The 16746-nt window shown below is 56.8% G+C and overlaps 1 protein-coding gene across 2 annotated transcripts in view; it reads right to left on the bottom strand.

Annotated features, from left to right (window-relative positions):
• Positions 1–16746, bottom strand: part of FAM120B (family with sequence similarity 120 member B) — a 41050-nt gene that overhangs the window by 624 nt on the left and 23680 nt on the right. Inside the window, exons 6-10 of one of the 2 annotated variants that reach the window (XM_090280108.1) lie at positions 14274–14366; positions 10953–11159; positions 9787–9895; positions 7904–7996; positions 6626–6677 (exon numbers count right to left, since the gene is read on the bottom strand). In XM_090280108.1, the coding sequence (XP_090136234.1) occupies positions 6626–6677; positions 7904–7996; positions 9787–9895; positions 10953–11159; positions 14274–14366 (554 nt within the window). The remainder of the gene's footprint in view (positions 1–6625; positions 6678–7903; positions 7997–9786; positions 9896–10952; positions 11160–14273; positions 14367–16746) is intronic. The other variant, XM_090280107.1, reaches the window with a different exon arrangement.

Below are 16746 nucleotides of genomic sequence, written 5' to 3'. Positions count from 1 at the left end.
ACCGCCCCAGGGGGGCTGCGCCCGATTTCTCCCGGACCCTGACCCCGGGGTAAGAACAGAGCCCAGCGCCGGCCTCCCCAGGGGCTCGCGTCTCCACGCCCACCAGGCACAGGCGTGCAGCCACCTTTGCAAAGCCTGACCCTTCAACACGAGTGGACACCTGAGCATTACCAGGCATCTAAGGGAACAGAAACACGGACCAGAACACACACACACACACACAGAAGAAGGAACCTGGAAGGAAGAAACACACACAAGATGCTCCGGGCATCGCTGAGAAGGCGCTCCGGCACGCACGAGACCACCACACTGCAGAAACAAACCCTTCTGGGCGCTTGGAACTTTAAAGCAGTGAAACTAAAGAACTGATGAAAAAAATAGGAGGTAAGATTGAAGACATTTCTCACAAAGCAGAGCAACAAGACAAGAAGATGGAGTGTGCCCACCCTCTAGACAAACAGCAGAGCAGAGACAGGAGGGGACGAAAACCCCACAGAAACCACGGCAGACGCTCCCCAGGGTGGGAAGCCGTGGACGAGCTTCGAGCCGCCTTCATGGGCCAGACGGCACCCCGGAGGTGGGCATGCCATCGGCGAGCTGTGAACTGGGCTCCCAGGTCTCCCTGCAGGGCCTCTCCCAGAAGCTCTGGCTTGGGATGGCAACACCCGCCCACACAGGCTTTTCTCATTGCAGGCCAGAGACGCACTCAGTCTGCAGAGGTTGCTGAATCAACTAAAGATTTCTGAAGAGAAATCAGCGACAAGGTTGTTGAGCTCTGCGTCTGATAAGCCACCCCCTTGTGCCTCTCTGAAGACCCTCTCAGCCTTTGGGTCATGAGCATTTGGTTACAGGGGTTCAGTTATGAGTTCATCACAACTGGCATTGGCCGCGCTTCTTGGATCTGTAGTTGTCTTTCATGGAATTTGGGAAATTTTCAGCCATTATTTCTTAAAAATACTCTATTTACTTCTCTTCTTACTTTGGGACGTCTGTGTGACAGCAGCACACGGTCCCGGAAACCTGCTCGCTTTGCTTCATGCATCCTTTTTGTTTCTCTGGCTCAGTCACTTCAGCCGTCCCTTCTGCCTGGTGCGTTCTCTGCCGGCTGAAACCTGCCTTTGAACCCCTGTGGTAAACTTTCATTTCAATGACCACGTTAGTACCGCAGCCTTTCTGGTTCCTCTTTTTCATAATCCTTAACTCCTTCTATCTCTCACTTTGTTCACTATTTTCCAGGTCTCCTTTTATCTCTGAGCACCTTTAAGACAGCTACTTTAGACTTGTCCAGTAAGTGTGACACTGGGTTTCCCTGGAGACAGCTTCAGCCCATTTGTTTTGTTCCTGTGAGTGGGCTGTGCGTTCACACTTCCTTATACGTCTTGTGATTTTGTTGCTGTTGACAACGAAACACCTGAAACGTGTTCTAACTCTGGAAATCGGACCCTCCTGTCCCCTGCATCTGCCGTCTGTTGCTGCCGTGTCTCTGGGCTGGGAGCTGGCACGAGGGAAAAAATCCAGGTCTTCTCAGCCTCTTCTGAGGCTGCTTCTTTCCCTGGTAATGTGTGGTGGCTTTCTGAAGTCCCCTTGTTTCTGAATGTCCTAATCCTTAAATGTCTGGCTCCCAAAGGAGCAAAAACAGGAAAAAGTAAAAGAACTCCCAGGAGCTGTGCCTTTAAACGCGGTGGAAGCCACTTCGCCCAGTGGGCTGGAAGCCATGGTCGCTGCACGTCTGGTCATGACACACACATCTGACCTGCAGACGCCAGGGTCCCCACGCCCCTTGGGCTCTAGCTAACGGCACTAGCAGCGTGGGCACAGCTGTCCGCCGTGGGCCTGGAGGACGGGCAGCCCAAAGCGACGGGAAGGAACCACAGCGGACCCACCAAGCTACCCTCGGAAGCTTCAGGCTTCAGACAGACTCACTTCCACAACGGCTCTCCCTCCACATTCTCCCAGACTCCACGCCCCTCCCATCAAGTTCTGACTGTAGTGCCTTTATCATCATTTCTAAGAGTAATGTGGATTTTTATCTCCTCCGTAAATATTTAGAATGTTGGATAAATTTCCAAATGGAAACATTTTTGTTTTTTATCTTGTCTCTGATTTCTAAAGTTCTTTTCTTCTGAACAGAAAATGTGGCTTGTGTGATTTCTGCTTTTCACTAAAATGTTGAGATTCACTTGGACACCTAATACGCGACTACATTTTCAAACTGTCAATATATAAGTTTGAAAAAAAATACAAACAAAAGGGCATATATTGTTCTGTATGTTTCTATGAGAACAAACTTATTAACTGACTTACTCAAATGTATGTCATTATTTTCGGTCTACTTCATCTGCTCATGTCTGGGACAGATATGTGTTAAATATACTGCATGGGCAGATGCCCCCGCAAAAAAAAAAAAAAAAAATATATATATATATATATATATATATATATACTGCATTAATGGCATCTATTTCTCCTTGTATCTTGTTATTATATCTTTTAAATTATAATTTTGATTTATGACACAAAGTGCATGAAGGGCATGACAGACTTACATCCGTCTATACAATCTTCCTTCCTTCCTTCCTTCTGGTGTATACCTCTATTTTACACATATGCATTTTTCCAAAAACAACTAATTAAAAACCTATCCCCTCTCTAACAAGGTAACAAAGCCTGCCTTTACTTTTGTTTTTACTACTATTCCCCAGAAACACTCACTGCTTTCTTTGTAATAATCTGGTTTCAATCTTCAGGTTTTTTGCTTACTTGTTTTTCACAGTTAATAAGTGTCTAACGTAACTATGTATTTCACTAGTTTCCTTGTTCAACAGCGTTTCTCAGTGCTCGCGTCCCTCGGAGGTGACACCTCGCTCTGCTGGAGCACATGTGTTTCCTTTCGGAAGGCACCCACAGGTCAGAATTTGAGTCCTGGAAATGCGTTAGGTCTTCCTCTTGCACTAGAATGCTAATTTGGCTGGCTGTAGGATTCTGGCCTCAAAATTAATTTTCTTTAGTGGAAAGCAAAGAAATGTGTTTAAGAAAGACATAGGTCACTGGGGGTTTTCTAAGATAAGACAGTTGACCATCCAGAGGACGCAGCTGTTGTCTCAGAAGGGGGCTGTGCTGGAGCCATGTCACCAAGCGGGTGCCAAGGGACCTGAGGGCTGGCTGAAGAAGCTGGCCTGAGCTAGGCGCACGGTCAGTTCATCCCCATGAGCAGGCGAAAAAGGAGGAGTTTCCTCTGTTGCTGTGGACTCGGATCTTTTTCTGGTCTTTGGCTGTGCTTTTAGCTTTGCTGATGCACAGATGGGCGGAGGGTGTGGCTACAGGAGGGTCCAGGAAGCAGAGCTGTCGTAGCCGCCGTGATGGGAGCCCACGCAGGAGGACCAAGTGGTGGTGGGTGGGGAACAGCGGGTAGGGGCAGAGAACGGAGTGGCCCCAGGAAGCCCGCGGGCTCACTGAGGTCAGCGCGCACCCACCTGAGGCGCGGATGGTGAGGGCGGCTGTTTTCCTGCAGCCGCGTTCCCGATAGAGGCCGGCACTTAAGCCACACTTACGGTTTGACCACATGAATGTGGCAACACGAGAGGCAGAGCCATCCAGAGGCGTGAAAGGAAGTCACTGGTAACTGACCCTGGAGAGAAACTGGCGAGTGGGGGTGTGAGGACCACAGAAGGGTCCCCCAGATCCGTGGCTGGGGTGTCTGGGACTGAACTTGTGAAGGTGCTGAGCTATTGGTCACGAGGAGGCTGAAGGGGGAAGACATGGTCACTGAAGGGCAGGCCAAGGAATGGACACTAAGGTGTTGGGAGGGTTACCTGTGGGCTCATGAAGTCACTGCAAATCACTGCAAGAGTCCCACTGGGAGGAGGGACAGTGAGCCTGAAGAACCTGGAGGACAGCAGGAGGCTGGGTGACAGGGTCGGGGGATATGAGACTCATGCACAGAGGGAACAGTCTGTGCGAGAGACCCCACTGTCCCACGATGGCCACAGTGACATCTGTCTCCTCTGCTCTCCCAGGATGCCACCCCTATGTGAGCATGAGCAGGCCTTTCTGGCTGCCTTAACAGAGTACGGCAGAGGCCCAGAAGGGGCCTTGTGCGGCTCAGTCATCAAGCTGACGTGGCTGCTGCCTGGCTCTTTAACTCTCCGAGTGCGGGGTGACTGGTTACCACACTGGGAAGAAGCCCAAACGAGCCAGGAAGAAAGGGAGGCCCTCATCCCAGAGCCAGCGTCAGCCAGGCGTGGGAGTGAACCAGCCTTCGTACAAGGCCACACCTTCCCGCCGAGGCCCGGCCACGTGCAGGGAGGCCAGCGCTGCCCGCCTAACTCCCGACGCGGGGTCTGTGTGTACGCTGGCCGGACGCTTCACGCCACGTAGTCTGGGATGGTCTGCGAGGTAGTTCCGGTCACTACGGGACAGTGTGGAGGCAGGAGAGGAACAGGAAGGGGCAGGAGACAGCGTTCCTTTGGGGCGGGCTGAGGAGAGACGTGCAGAAGCCGCAGTGCAGGGAGGCTGGGGGCGTGACGGGGCTTGGGCGACGGGGGCCGCTGTAGGCACCGCAGTTAGGAGGAGTGTTAAGTTCAGGGTGCAGTTCCGTTGTTTGTGGTTCCAACAACGCTCTCCCGAACAGGCTGGGCATTAGGACTTGGGGGGCTGGGAACTGAGGGTGACGCCCAGGTTTCTGGAATGGTCATTTCCAGCTCGAGGAAGCCAGGAAGAAGGAACAGGACTGTGAGCTTTTCACTACAGTGTTTATTATGCGGAAGTACATGCCTTCTACACCTAACCTGGAGAGTTTGTATCATGAAAGGATGTTAAGGTTTTTAACTCTATGAAGAAAATATGAACATAACCGAAGAGAGAAAGAAACATAACAGTAGAGCTTCAATACCCCACTTGCAATAACGGGCACACCACCCAGACTGCGTGTCAGTGAAGAGACACCGGGCCTGACTCCTCCTGAGACCGTCAGGCCTACGGACGTGACAGAGGAGCGCTGACGGCGGCAGGGCGCACCTTCTCCTCGAGTGCACAGGACGCCCCAGGACAGGCCACGCATCAGGCTGCAGACAATCCTCACAGATTTCAGAGGACGGGAATCACACCCAGCCTATTTTCTGATCACAGTGGGGAACTGGGAATTTTACAAACCTGTGGCAATACAACACGCTCTTGAACAAGGGGGTGAGATCCAAAAGGAAATTAAACAGTATGTTTAGACAAACGAAAACTGAAATACAACACACAAAAACCTATGGGATCTAGTTCTAAGAGGGAAGTTTGTAGCGAGAAGTGCCTACGTAAATAAAAAAGAATGATCTCAGATAAACAACTAACTCTACACCTCAAGGAACTATGACTCAAATAAATAAAATTACAAACAAAAGAGGAGATGTTACAACTAATACCAAAAATACAAAGGATCATGAGAGACTACTATAAACAGCTCTACATCAACAACCGGACAACCCAGAAGAAATGAATATATTCCTAGAAACACACAATCTTCCAAGACTGAGTCATGAAGAAACAGAAAACCTGCATACCAGTAAGTGAGAAAGGAGCTTGGACCATTAATCAAAAACCTCCCGGGAAACAGAAGTCTGGGACCAGATGGTTTCCCTGGTGGAGTCTACCAAACACTTAAAAAAGAATTCATGCCAGACATGCTCAGCGTCTTCCAAAAACTCCAGGGCAAGGAGCCCTTCGAAACGCATTCTGTGACAAGGCCAGCGTCACCGTGATCCCACACCAGACAAGGACGCGGTAAAGAAGTTATAGGCCAAGACTCCTGACCAATGATCCTCGCACACGAAGCCCCACAGCACAGTGGAGGGTCACAGGCCACGGCCACCGCGTGCGTGCCCTGGTGTGCGGGCGGCTCAGCGCGTCCAAGTGCAGGCGATACACAAACTCGTCCCCCAGGAGCCACCCTGAGCCGTGACCCCCCCCCCCCCCTCAGCGTCCCTGAGAGCTAACTCTCCCACCAGGAAGGGGAGAAGGGGCTATTCCTTTCTCTGCACTGACGCTTCTGGGCACCCGGAGAAGGTAAAGCTGGCAGTGGGGCCTGGGTCAGGGCTGGCGATGAGCCCTGTCTGCAGACACGGTGACCTGGGCGAGTGGCAGCACAGAGCAGGAGAGCGCGACTCCAGCTCAGTGAAAAGTCAGCCTCCCTCAGGGACACGGGGGATGAGGCTGGGGTGGGGGAGGTTCACGGTGACTGTTTGCAGCCATGGAGTCAGGCGTGACCTCTGAAAATAAGTCAACAGGAGCTCTTACAATGTGACATGAGGGAGAAGTCACTGAAAGGGATGATTTCCTTTTATGGAAAGCTAGGCCGAGACCCCAAGGCCACCCTCTCCTTCCAGATGAGCCAGCAGGTGGCCCTGATGCCGACCGAGGGAGACACCAGGTCCCAAGGCCAGATTGCTTGCCTATCCCCTCCCCACGTTTTCTGGAGAAAGGAGGCTCTGCCCAAACCAAGTGAACTGTGTGCCTGTCAGCAGGACATAACGTCTGGACTGCTGCAGCCTGGCCCTCGGCACGGGGCCTCATGTCACCGTGGCGTGTTCTACTCCCAACGCCAGGGGACCTGGCCTGCTCAGCAGAGGCCGGTGCGACTCACCCAGATGCCGCCGCGTGTCTTCTCCAGGAGTCTGGCTCGTGCTGTCTGCTTCCTGCACCAGACGGGAAAACCGAAACAGAATGAAACCTGCCCAAACTCAGCGCGCCTCTGCAGGCTGGCCCAGACTCCCTGCGGAGCTGTGTGCAGAACACAGCGGCCCCGCCCCGCCCCCGTGGCCGCCTGGCACTGGGTCCTGTCCCACAACTGTCCCCCTGCAGCGGGAAGCAATTAATCGGGAGCTGCACTGGGAGTTGCAGGAGCCATGTCAGAACTGCTCCTGACTCCAGCCCCACCGTCTGCCAAGGACTCTTGGGAACAGAGCCTTGCAGGCAGATGGCCCACAGGGGACATGATGCCAAGGACGGAGAAGTAGCACGGGGCTCCGTCTGCATTGGAGCCCAGGGCTCCCGGGCGGCCCGGCGGCAGACCACCCGCTGCCCTCCCTGGACAGGGCTGCCCTTGAGTGACAAAGGCGACTGGCTTCCACATCCAGCAATACCTGTCCCTCGCCTGGGGTGCCACACACCTCACCCCTCTCGGGGGGAGGCCCCACCCCTGCTGGCACAGATGCTCAGAGGCAGTTTCACAGCCCACAGAAGGGCCCTCAGAGGTGAAAACCTGAAGACATCACAGGCAAGTTGGTAGCTGCCGCCTGTGGAATTTCGCACCTCATCCGTCATCACCAGTAAGGAGGAGGCTCAATGCTGCCCTCCCCCGCCCCGACGCCCAGAGGCCCCCGCCCCGCACTCGGGGGCCAGCCTGCGATGCTGCTGGGACACAGAAGCAGCGGCGCCTGAGGCTCACTGTGCCCTCTGGGAGGCCTTGTGGGCACTGGTTGCAAAAATAAAGCAATGGATTACATTAAATTAGAGGCACTTTGGTACTTGAAAGCTGTTAGGTCATTTACGAGCCCATACAGTGTGGCTCTCAGATGTGTAAGGGACGTGAGCTGAAGTGCTGACACCCAGCTTCCGGCACCGGAGCCAGGCGCCTGCACACACGTGTGATGAAGGCAGGGGCTGGGCCGCTTCCCGGAGGCTCTCTGCACATGCCCATGTCGCGGGAGCTCCCACACGCCCCTCCTGCTAGGACAGTGCCTCTCGGGCTGCAGTTCCCCGAGAAGGATGTGTGGGGCCTTCAGAGGTTCTCAGACAGGTGGGTGACCGACAGAACATGGGGACGAGGCGCCGAGGCAGACCCGCGTCTGCATCCTGCGCGACCGTCTCCGGAGCAGGGAGAGCCGCTGCCACAGCGCCAGTGCCGGTCGCGCCCTCTTACCTGGGCCCTGGTCTCTCCAGTGCTGTCCTTGGCTGGACCGGCTGTGCCCGGAGCTCGTCCTATGGGAGCCGGGTCTCTGTCTTCCCCATCTCTCTGTGGGGACACGTGGTCAGCACGTTAGCAAGCCACCACATACCTTACCCCAGGGAACATGTCACGTGTAAGACTGTCTCAACGGTCAGCGGTTTTCAGACTCTGTATCTTTAAAATCGAGGGGAAAGCCCACAAAAATGCAGATACAGGGGCCCTGGTGCCACTGTCAGGTGGGGGGGCGTGGAGGTCTGTGTGCGCACACGTGTCCTGGACCTGTGCTGGTGATGGGGCAGATGGGGACACAGGGTGTGCTGGGAGGTCCCTTCAAGGCAGGGCCTGCACAGTCAGTCCTGGGGGGCTCTGCCCGCCCCCCCGCCGGTGGACAGGACTTTGTACCCCACCCGGTTCCCCACATCTAACCTCACACGTGCCTGTTTCCCTCTAAAGCGCCTCCTCAGCGCCTGCACCCCCTCGCCACCCTCTGTCTCGGCCAGAACTTCTGACGGGGCCCCGCTGACCTGTGACCCAGAGAAAGAAGGTGCCTGCTGCGGCGAGCCAGGCTCCGCCCGCACGGGAGGTCGCCCCAGTGGCTCGTGCACTCCTGCTGGCTGTGCCCAGGAGACATGTCACAGGCCCAGGGGGAGGAGATGGCCAGGTCGGGCCTACTGTGTGCAGGTGTGCAAGTGTGCCCAGTGCAGGTGTGTGGGTGTGCAGTGTGCAGGTGTGATGTTCCTGGCTTTACAGCAAAGTCTGTCACATGCACAGGCCTCTGAAATGCAGATGATTTAGGACAGAATCCCAGCGACAGTCTGGACCCGCCACCTGCAAGACCCCAGCCACCCTGCCCCCGCTCTGCTACCCACTGCACTGGGGACGGAGCCTGCAGTCCTGCACCAGAACGGACTCGGGGCCTCAAGCCGGCCTCCCTGCAGCTGCTGGGACAATGTTGACACTGGAGAGGAGGACAGAGGAAGGAGGTGCCTGCGCCCATGCGGCCTGCGTCCCTTCACGTGCCCAGGTGCTGCCCTGTGGTCAGACCCCACTCGGGCACCTGGTAGGAAGTGGCACATCCCAGGGGTTATCGCAACGTAAAGGCTCTTGGGCGCTACTGGCAAGGCTGACGCCAAGCAGAACTCCAAGGAAGCCCGGTGGGGAAAAAGCTGGGGTGAGTTCTCTTACTCCACTGAGAAAGGAAACGGGGCTGCTACCATTACAGGTGTGGCTCCTGAGCAGCTGAGGCCACGGAATGAACACGAAAATAAACTGACAAGCAGCTGGCAGCGTGTATCCAAAACGTGATGCATTCTGAGCTGCAATTCTGCAAACTCGCCACTCTGTCTTAGGGACACGAGGCATGTCACAGCTCTATGTATATCAAAAAAAGGGGGAGCACCTCAGAGCTTACGATGGGGACCTGGTCGTGACAGGCCTGTGGGGCTGGGGGCCAGTGTCCCCGTTCTGCCATGTGACTCTGACGGAGCTGTAAGTCAGGTGCCCCCTGGAGCATCAGACAGAGCTGCCAGGGCAACCAGGAGGGGTCACAGCGCAGAACACGCAGCCAGATGCATTACCGTCCAGAGTTATCTTCAGGTGATAGAGGTCACCTTTCTAATTATTTCCTTTCTAATTATTTTCTCTGTCTTCTAATTTTTTGAACACACATTTATCATGAGGAAAAGCAAACCCCAATGTCTGGCAAGCAAATGTCACCTAGCAGCGCTGGGGCTTCATGGCCAGGAAGGGGTTCTACCCCCAGAGTCACTGAAGGGTGTTCTCCTAATGGAACCATAACAAATGGCCAGGCACATGTTTCGCTCCACGTCACGGCCCCCGGCCCCCCTGCTGCCCACCTGTGTGGTGCGGCCGCCAGAGCTGCCGGCTGACGATACGCCGGTCCTCCCCCAAGCAGGCCTTGCAGACGACGGATTTCAGCTGGTGGAACCTGGTGAGCCGCGACCTCTGCCAACAGAGCAGCATCAGACACAGTGGGTGCAGGGGACACACTGGGGGACAGTCCCTGTGGGCGTGGAGCGCAGGTACCATCAGCCCTGGCACCTGACAGGGTATCATCCCGAGTCCCCAGACGTCTTCTCTGCTGCACGCTGGACACCCCCACCTGAACTCCCCTACCCCATCCTGTGTAACATCTGGGTCACCCCCACAATCTTAGACAAAACACCTGCCTGGAACACACGATTGCTCACAGAAGGTGTGAGCGCCAGCACCTATCACGTGGTCAGGACACCAGCGGCAGGAAGAGAAAAGGCATCCTCGACCCGCGGCTCACAGGCCCAATCAGAGCAACACCTCCCCTCCGTACTCTGCTCTGGTGGTGTCTAAGGTCTGGACTTAAATTCCCACGATGCCCTGCTGTGTGTGAGAAATGACCGTGGCAGCCACTGCCGGTCCGCTCTGGCGCAGGACAGGCCTGAAGGCAGACACCCTCCAGGGAGCATGGCCAAGGCCTCCCTGGGAAACCTCCGGGAATCACGGAGCAACTGCACTGAGGACGCTGGGCCGCAGCCAACGTCCCCACCCAAACGCCCAGCCTTCAGGGAACAGTTTCAGCTATAAACTGCCGCTAATCCGTTGAGTTAGCCTGTCGCCTGCAGAGGCACCCGTGCAGGGAGCGTCTGCTGAATTCGCAAAGTGGGAAGAGGAGAGAACCGGAACATGGACTGGACGGGATGCTGCCGCCCCCCCCCCCCCCCCGCCCGCCCGCAGACGTTTGGGGTCCTGGGCCTGCGGAAGTATTTCGGCGGAAGCCGGAAGGTATGTTAACCCTGCAGCCTTGGGCCTCAACCACAGGCTTCCGGCCTGTGAAACACGTCTTCTTAGGACGTGAGCAGAGACCCAGTGTTGCCTGGGCCTGGCTTGTCCCTACAGTCTGGGGACCGAGAGGGGCGCAGCCCGCGGACCTTCCTGACCTCTGGCCACAGGCCCCGGGACTGCGTGACGCCCGAGCCACTGGGGCAGCCCGAGGCCTCGTCAGACAGTGGAGCAGCCGGGGACTCACGTTCTGCTCCACGAGCGCCTCCACGGCGTGCCCCCTCTCCGACTGCAGGTACTTCTCGTGGAAGAGCTTCCCGTCAAACACGTTCCAGGGCATGAGGTCGCCCGTGGCCCAGGGGAAGCCACACGCACTGTTTGCCAGCACCAGCGTGGTCAGGCCGCGGACCAGCAGGGAGCCCAGCTGCACGGCTCTGGGGTCGATGCGCTCGAGCTGCGGAGACCAACACGGAGGGTCCGAGGGGCCCGCATGCGGGGAACGGAGCCCTGCGCCTCTGCGCTGGCTGCTCTGCTCCGAGCGGATGCGTGCCAGTCACGGCTGCCCTGGGACAGAGGCGCGGGGGCAGGGGGCAGGCACCGCCACCCACTGGGCCTCGTGCTGGCCGCTCTGCTCGGACACCCTGGGAGCCGCACGCCAGAGGCCCCCCCACACCCGGTTGAGCCCTCACCAGTCTCAGGGCTGTGCTGTCCTAAGAAACTTTTTTACAAAGGAGCTGAGAGAGCTGCATTGTGGGTGCTGACGGGCCCGCTGTGCAGGGAGGAATTACACTACGTTGTTCTGGTTGTTAAAAACGCCATTTTCAACGGGCTCTTATCATTTAAGGGCAAAATGGTTTATTATCTCAGGGAGTAAATGGGCCAATAATTTTTAGCAATTAACACAGTCATTCCAACATAAACTATTTCTTCTTGTTGTCAGGTCTACCTGATGTGAGAGACTGCCGTGCTGAGATGGAGGAGCTGCCCTAACGTGCCTCGGGGGTCCCGTCTGGTGACAGCTGCCCTATTCCGGTCAGTGTCGACCCCACCGTCCACAACACCCCACGGGGCCCATTGCTCTGCCCATCAGCTGCAGCCCACTGAGGCCGTCTGCTCCTGCTGGTCTGCGGTGCTCAAACTAAACAGCAGTTCCTTCAAGTGTCACTGAATATCTTATATAGTTCATAAAACGAAAACACATCAGGAGAGGTGACATTTCACCCCCTTCACACCTTGTGGGGGGTGTAAAAGGGGACCCAGCAAGCCTGCGTCCCGGGATCATCTTTCTCACTGAGCAGGGTATGTGTGTGCGCGCACGCGTGAGCATGCTGGGGGCACACTGGGGCCCCAAAGGGCAGCAGAGGCTGTGCTGTGACGCCCCAGGTCCGTGTGGGCACAGCAGGGGGCCCCACGTGCCTCCCGCTGTAGCCAGACGAGCTTCTTTCCTGGGCTCACTGGCATCTGATGCCATTCGTATTCCCACCTTTAATCTGGGCAACGGTGAACTAAGCAGAGATGCTTCTCTAGAATTGAACGGACCGCTTGCAAAGAACAAAAGGGGCAGAGGGTAAAACGAAGTGAGTGAGAAAATGGCAAGGGCTGCAGGACTCTGTGCGCAAGACCTGGGCCACTCGGGCCCCCAACAACGTCGCCAAAGCACCCAGAGCACCCAGAGCCACAGGCACACAGGCGTTGAGCTCCCCGTGCAAACAAACACCATCTTCACACAGGTGGTCCGAGAGCTGTCTTGGGGCGGCCCGTCTGGCAGGCCTGCGGGCCTCAGCGACTCCAGCAGGCTGCCCGCGCGCTGACGACCACACGGGGCCGTGGGAAGGCACCTCAAGCACCTGTCACTTCCAAGCTTATCCTGACCTACAGCCGAGGTTCAGGATGGACGCCTGCAGACGAGACACAGGAAAGAGACTCCCACCGATTTTTCAACAGTCTATGGGAAGGCCTAGGAGCCGACAGGCAGCAGCCGGGCCACAGGGGAAACCTGGCACAAGAGGGGCGCCAGGCACGGCCGTCTCGTCTGCAGGCGAAGCCTCTGCCCACAGGCGCCACCACCCTCACCCAGACCGCTCTCAGCGTCTGCGCAACCACGCGATTGGCTGCTGCAGCATAAAGGCATCCAGACGATGCGTCGTGGGCGAGCATGGCGGGCAGGCCTTAGCCACCCTTGCTCTACGTCCACTCCGTGCATGTGGGTGCTCCTGCCTTCCTCAGTCACCCCCGTCAGCCACCCCTTCAGCGCCTGCTTGCCTGGGGAGACCGATGGCTGTGGACTGAGGGGACCAGGCAGCGGGCAGCCTACGCCCTCTCCTGACCATTTCCACAGGGGGCCGCCTGCTTGGTTGCTGCCCGAGACCAGCCCTTCCTCACCGAACAGCAGAGGACAGCGCGGCGCCGGCCCCGCTCTTGACTGCGCCGAGCCTCTCTTCTCCTTGAGGGCTTCCAGGCCCGAGACCCTGCCCCCAACAGAGAGGGAAGCAGGCGGCAGCCCGTCCCCCCACGTCCCCGCTCCCCCTCGGCCGTGTTGCTCTAGGAACCTCCGGGCTCAGCCAGGGCTCCCCGTCCCCCCCGGACGCGGCCAGGGCTGCGTGCGCCGCACGGGGGGCGGGCGCTGCGGGTGCACCCGGGCCCCTCCACCATCGCAGCCGGGCCCCCTTCCCAGGGCACGCCGCCCGCGAAAGCCTCTGAAACGCACGGGCGAGCCGCGCATGCCCCCAGCAAAGAGCCACGAGGAAGAGGTGCAGACCAGGCCCCTCCCCGTCTGCGCTGCCACCTTGTTTCCCTCCTGTCACCTGCCTGGGGACTCGTCCCTGTCCGTGCCCACGCGTAGACTGTAAAAGTCCAGCTTTGATTCCTACTGTGCACCCGCTCGTCAGCGTCCGAGTGCCCAGCCATGGAAACGCCCCTCTCAGCACCCCTGCCCTCCAGCCTGCACTTCCGGGGAGCCCGCGGGCCCGAGTCAGCGCCGTCCGGAGGGCCGGGCTTTGCCGAGCGACCGTGACCGGCATGGCCTCAAAGCACTTTGAGTTTGTCTACAGGGCTCAGTGCGTCTGATGGAGGCGAGCATTCGCCAGCAAGGGCAGCAGGACGTGGAGACGTGTGAGCGAGGGTCCCCAAGTTTGCTGTCATAGGTGCTTGCACGTCCTGCTGGAGGCTCCCGGCTGTTTGGGGGACGACACGAAGCAATGAGAACACAGGCTGATGCCTGGAGCCCCGGCTTCCTGGCATGGCTCTGACACCCGGGCACACAGCTGGGCTGTCCCCAAGTCCCCAGTGTCGTGTTCCACAGACACGTGACCATCCCTGGTAAGGCGTGCGCGGCACCTGACGTCTGTGCAAACTCAACACTCAACCTAGAGGATCTGCAGTACATCAGCCACCGCCCTGGACCTCACCCCCGAGCCTGGCTTCCGCACGGACACGGTACCCGTTCCTTCCACGGCTCGGCTGTCCGGGAGATGAAGCCCCGCTACTGCAGCATGAGGAGCAAACAGAACAGACCAAGGCCGAGTGCTGGCTCACGGTCCTCAGAACTGGGCGTGCACCGCGTCCGTACCTGTAAGTCCGCCAGCTGCCCCGCTGCCTTCCCCTGGAGGCACACGGCCTGAGCCACGAAAGCGTGCAGGTCCTCCAGGCATAGCGTGTCCACCTGCAGGGAGAGGGAGAGCCAGCGGTAGCGCCGCGGACGTGGGCCGCGGCCCCTGACGACAGGCACACACGGTGCGTTTGGCTCTCAAGCAGTGGAGGTGAAACGCAGGGGGCGCTGAGAGGGCCTCTTCTCCCACAGTGCCCAGGGCCAAGCTGGGCAGAGGAGCCTGCGTACTCTCCAGCAAGGCAGGAAGTTCCAGAATGCTGGGAGGAATCAAGAGTCTTAGCACAGGCGGTCATTTTTGGCACAAATTTCGGCAGCTGGCAATCCGGGGGTTTGCAGACAGCACCCACAGCCAGCCGACTGGGGTGACCAGGGCTGTGATCAGCACCCACCCTCAGCAGCCCCGGGTGAAGCCTGTGCCTCAAATCCCAATTTAAAGGAAACCAGAATCCCCAAATATGAGTCCCCGCAAATCCTCTGTGGCAGGAAAAGGTCTAACCACGGTGCGACAGAGGGATGCAGAGACGGCGGGGACCCGAAAGCCAGGATGACGCGGCCAGCCAAGCAGGATGGATACAGACTCCTTGGCCTCGTCCTTGCAGGACTGTGGGTGGTGATGTTGCCTCGTGCCCACCAGCTAAACCACCATCGTCAGTGGGACCTGGAGAAAAGACCCACGGCAGGGACAGGCTTGAGGGCCCTGCTGCATCTCAGCTCTGGCCACTCTGGCCGACCCTATCACCACGCTGTTGCAAGGGAGCTGTTACCTCTGTATAGGTCACAGCGGTGATCATTTCAGGGGAACAGAACACCTGCAGATGTGCGGCACTCATGAGCACCCCACAGCAGGTCAGGCAGAGGATGCACTTTCTAAATCTATAGCCCATCTCGCTGCGTTTAGACTGAGATTTGGACATGCAATTCCACTCCTTACCATTAGCCACCTGAGAGGAAGGCTGGTTTTATTATTATTTTTTAAAGTATATTTTATGTTGTTGCAGTGGCCCCAGTTTTTTCCCCCTTTGCTCCCCTCAGCCCAGTACCCCCCCTTCCCTCCAGCAACCCCACCCCCCTTAGTTCATGTCCATGGGTCATGCATGTAAGTTCTCTGGCTTCACCCTTTCCTATATTATTCTTAACGTCCCCCTGTCTGTTTTGTACCAACCGATTATGCTTTTTAGTCCCTGCGCCATTTCCCTATTTCTCCCCCTCCCCCTCCCAGCTGATAACCCTCCATGTGATCCCCACACCTATGATTCTGTTCCTATTCTGGTTTGCTTAGTGGGATTTTGCTTTTATTTTTCAGATTCAGTTGTTGATAGTTGTGAGTCTGTCGTCATTTCAGTGTTCATAGTTTTGATCTTTTTCTTAAATAAGTCCCTTTGACATTTCACATAATAATGGCTTGGTGATGATGAACTCCTTTAGCTTCACGTTGTCTGGGAAGCACTTCATCTGCTCTTCCATTCTAAATGATAGCTCTGCTGGGTAGAGGAATCCTAGTTGCAGGCTGCCTTTCAACACATTGAATATGCTCGCCAGTCCCTTCCTGCCTGCAAAGTGTCCTCTGAGAAATCAGCTGATAGTCCTATAGGCACCCCCTGTAGGCAACTTTCCGTCTCTCTCTTGCTGCCCCCAGGACTCTCTTTATCTTTCACCTTTGGCCTCTCACTCATGATGCGTCCTGGTGTGGTCCCCTCTGGGTCCAGCTCACCCGGGTCCCTCCGTGCTTCCCAGACCTGTATGTCCATCTCCTTCACAAAATTTGGAAAGTTTTTCTCATTTTTTTCAGTTCTTGCTTCCTCATTCTGCACTGGTTGACTGTTTTTTTCTTATGTTCCAAATCACTGATTTGAACCCCGGTTTCCTTCCCTTCACCATCGGTTTTGTGTGGGTTTTCCTTCATTTCACTTAGCACAGCCTTCACTTCTTCTCTTATGTGTTTGCCATACTCAAGCATATCTGTCAAGCCTGTGAGCATCTTTATCACCAGTGTTTTGAATTCTGCTTCTGTTAGTTTGGCTGTCTCCTCATCTGTGAGGCTGGCTATCTCCTCGTCGCTTAGTTCTCCCACAGGGACCTTGATCCGTTTCCCCTTTTGGGCCATACTTCTCTGTCTCCTCATTCTGACAGGCTCCTGAACATGTTTGTTTGCCTCCGCGTCCCAGGTAGAGCTGTTGCTCCTGTTACATTGTAAGAGGCGGAGCCTTAGGAATTCCTCAGTACAGGGCAACCCATTTCACCACGTTGTGGTGCTGTGTGTGGGGGAGGGGTCTGAGAGGGAACAATGCCGCCTGCCCAGCACTTGCCCCTTTTCCAGGCACCTCTCCCACTTCCCCTATGGGACTAGCGCCTCTCTAGCTGGTACCCTGGCCGTCGTTCCCAGAGTGGGTGGGTCTGCGGGTCTGCGGACGTTCTAGGACCATGGGGGCCCTTT

Source organism: Furipterus horrens, unplaced genomic scaffold (assembly GCF_987537825.1).
Source record: "Furipterus horrens unplaced genomic scaffold, mFurHor1.1.pri manual_scaffold_6, whole genome shotgun sequence".
Taxonomy (NCBI): domain Eukaryota; kingdom Metazoa; phylum Chordata; class Mammalia; order Chiroptera; family Furipteridae; genus Furipterus; species Furipterus horrens.
This window is presented reverse-complemented; position numbering and strand designations above follow the sequence as displayed.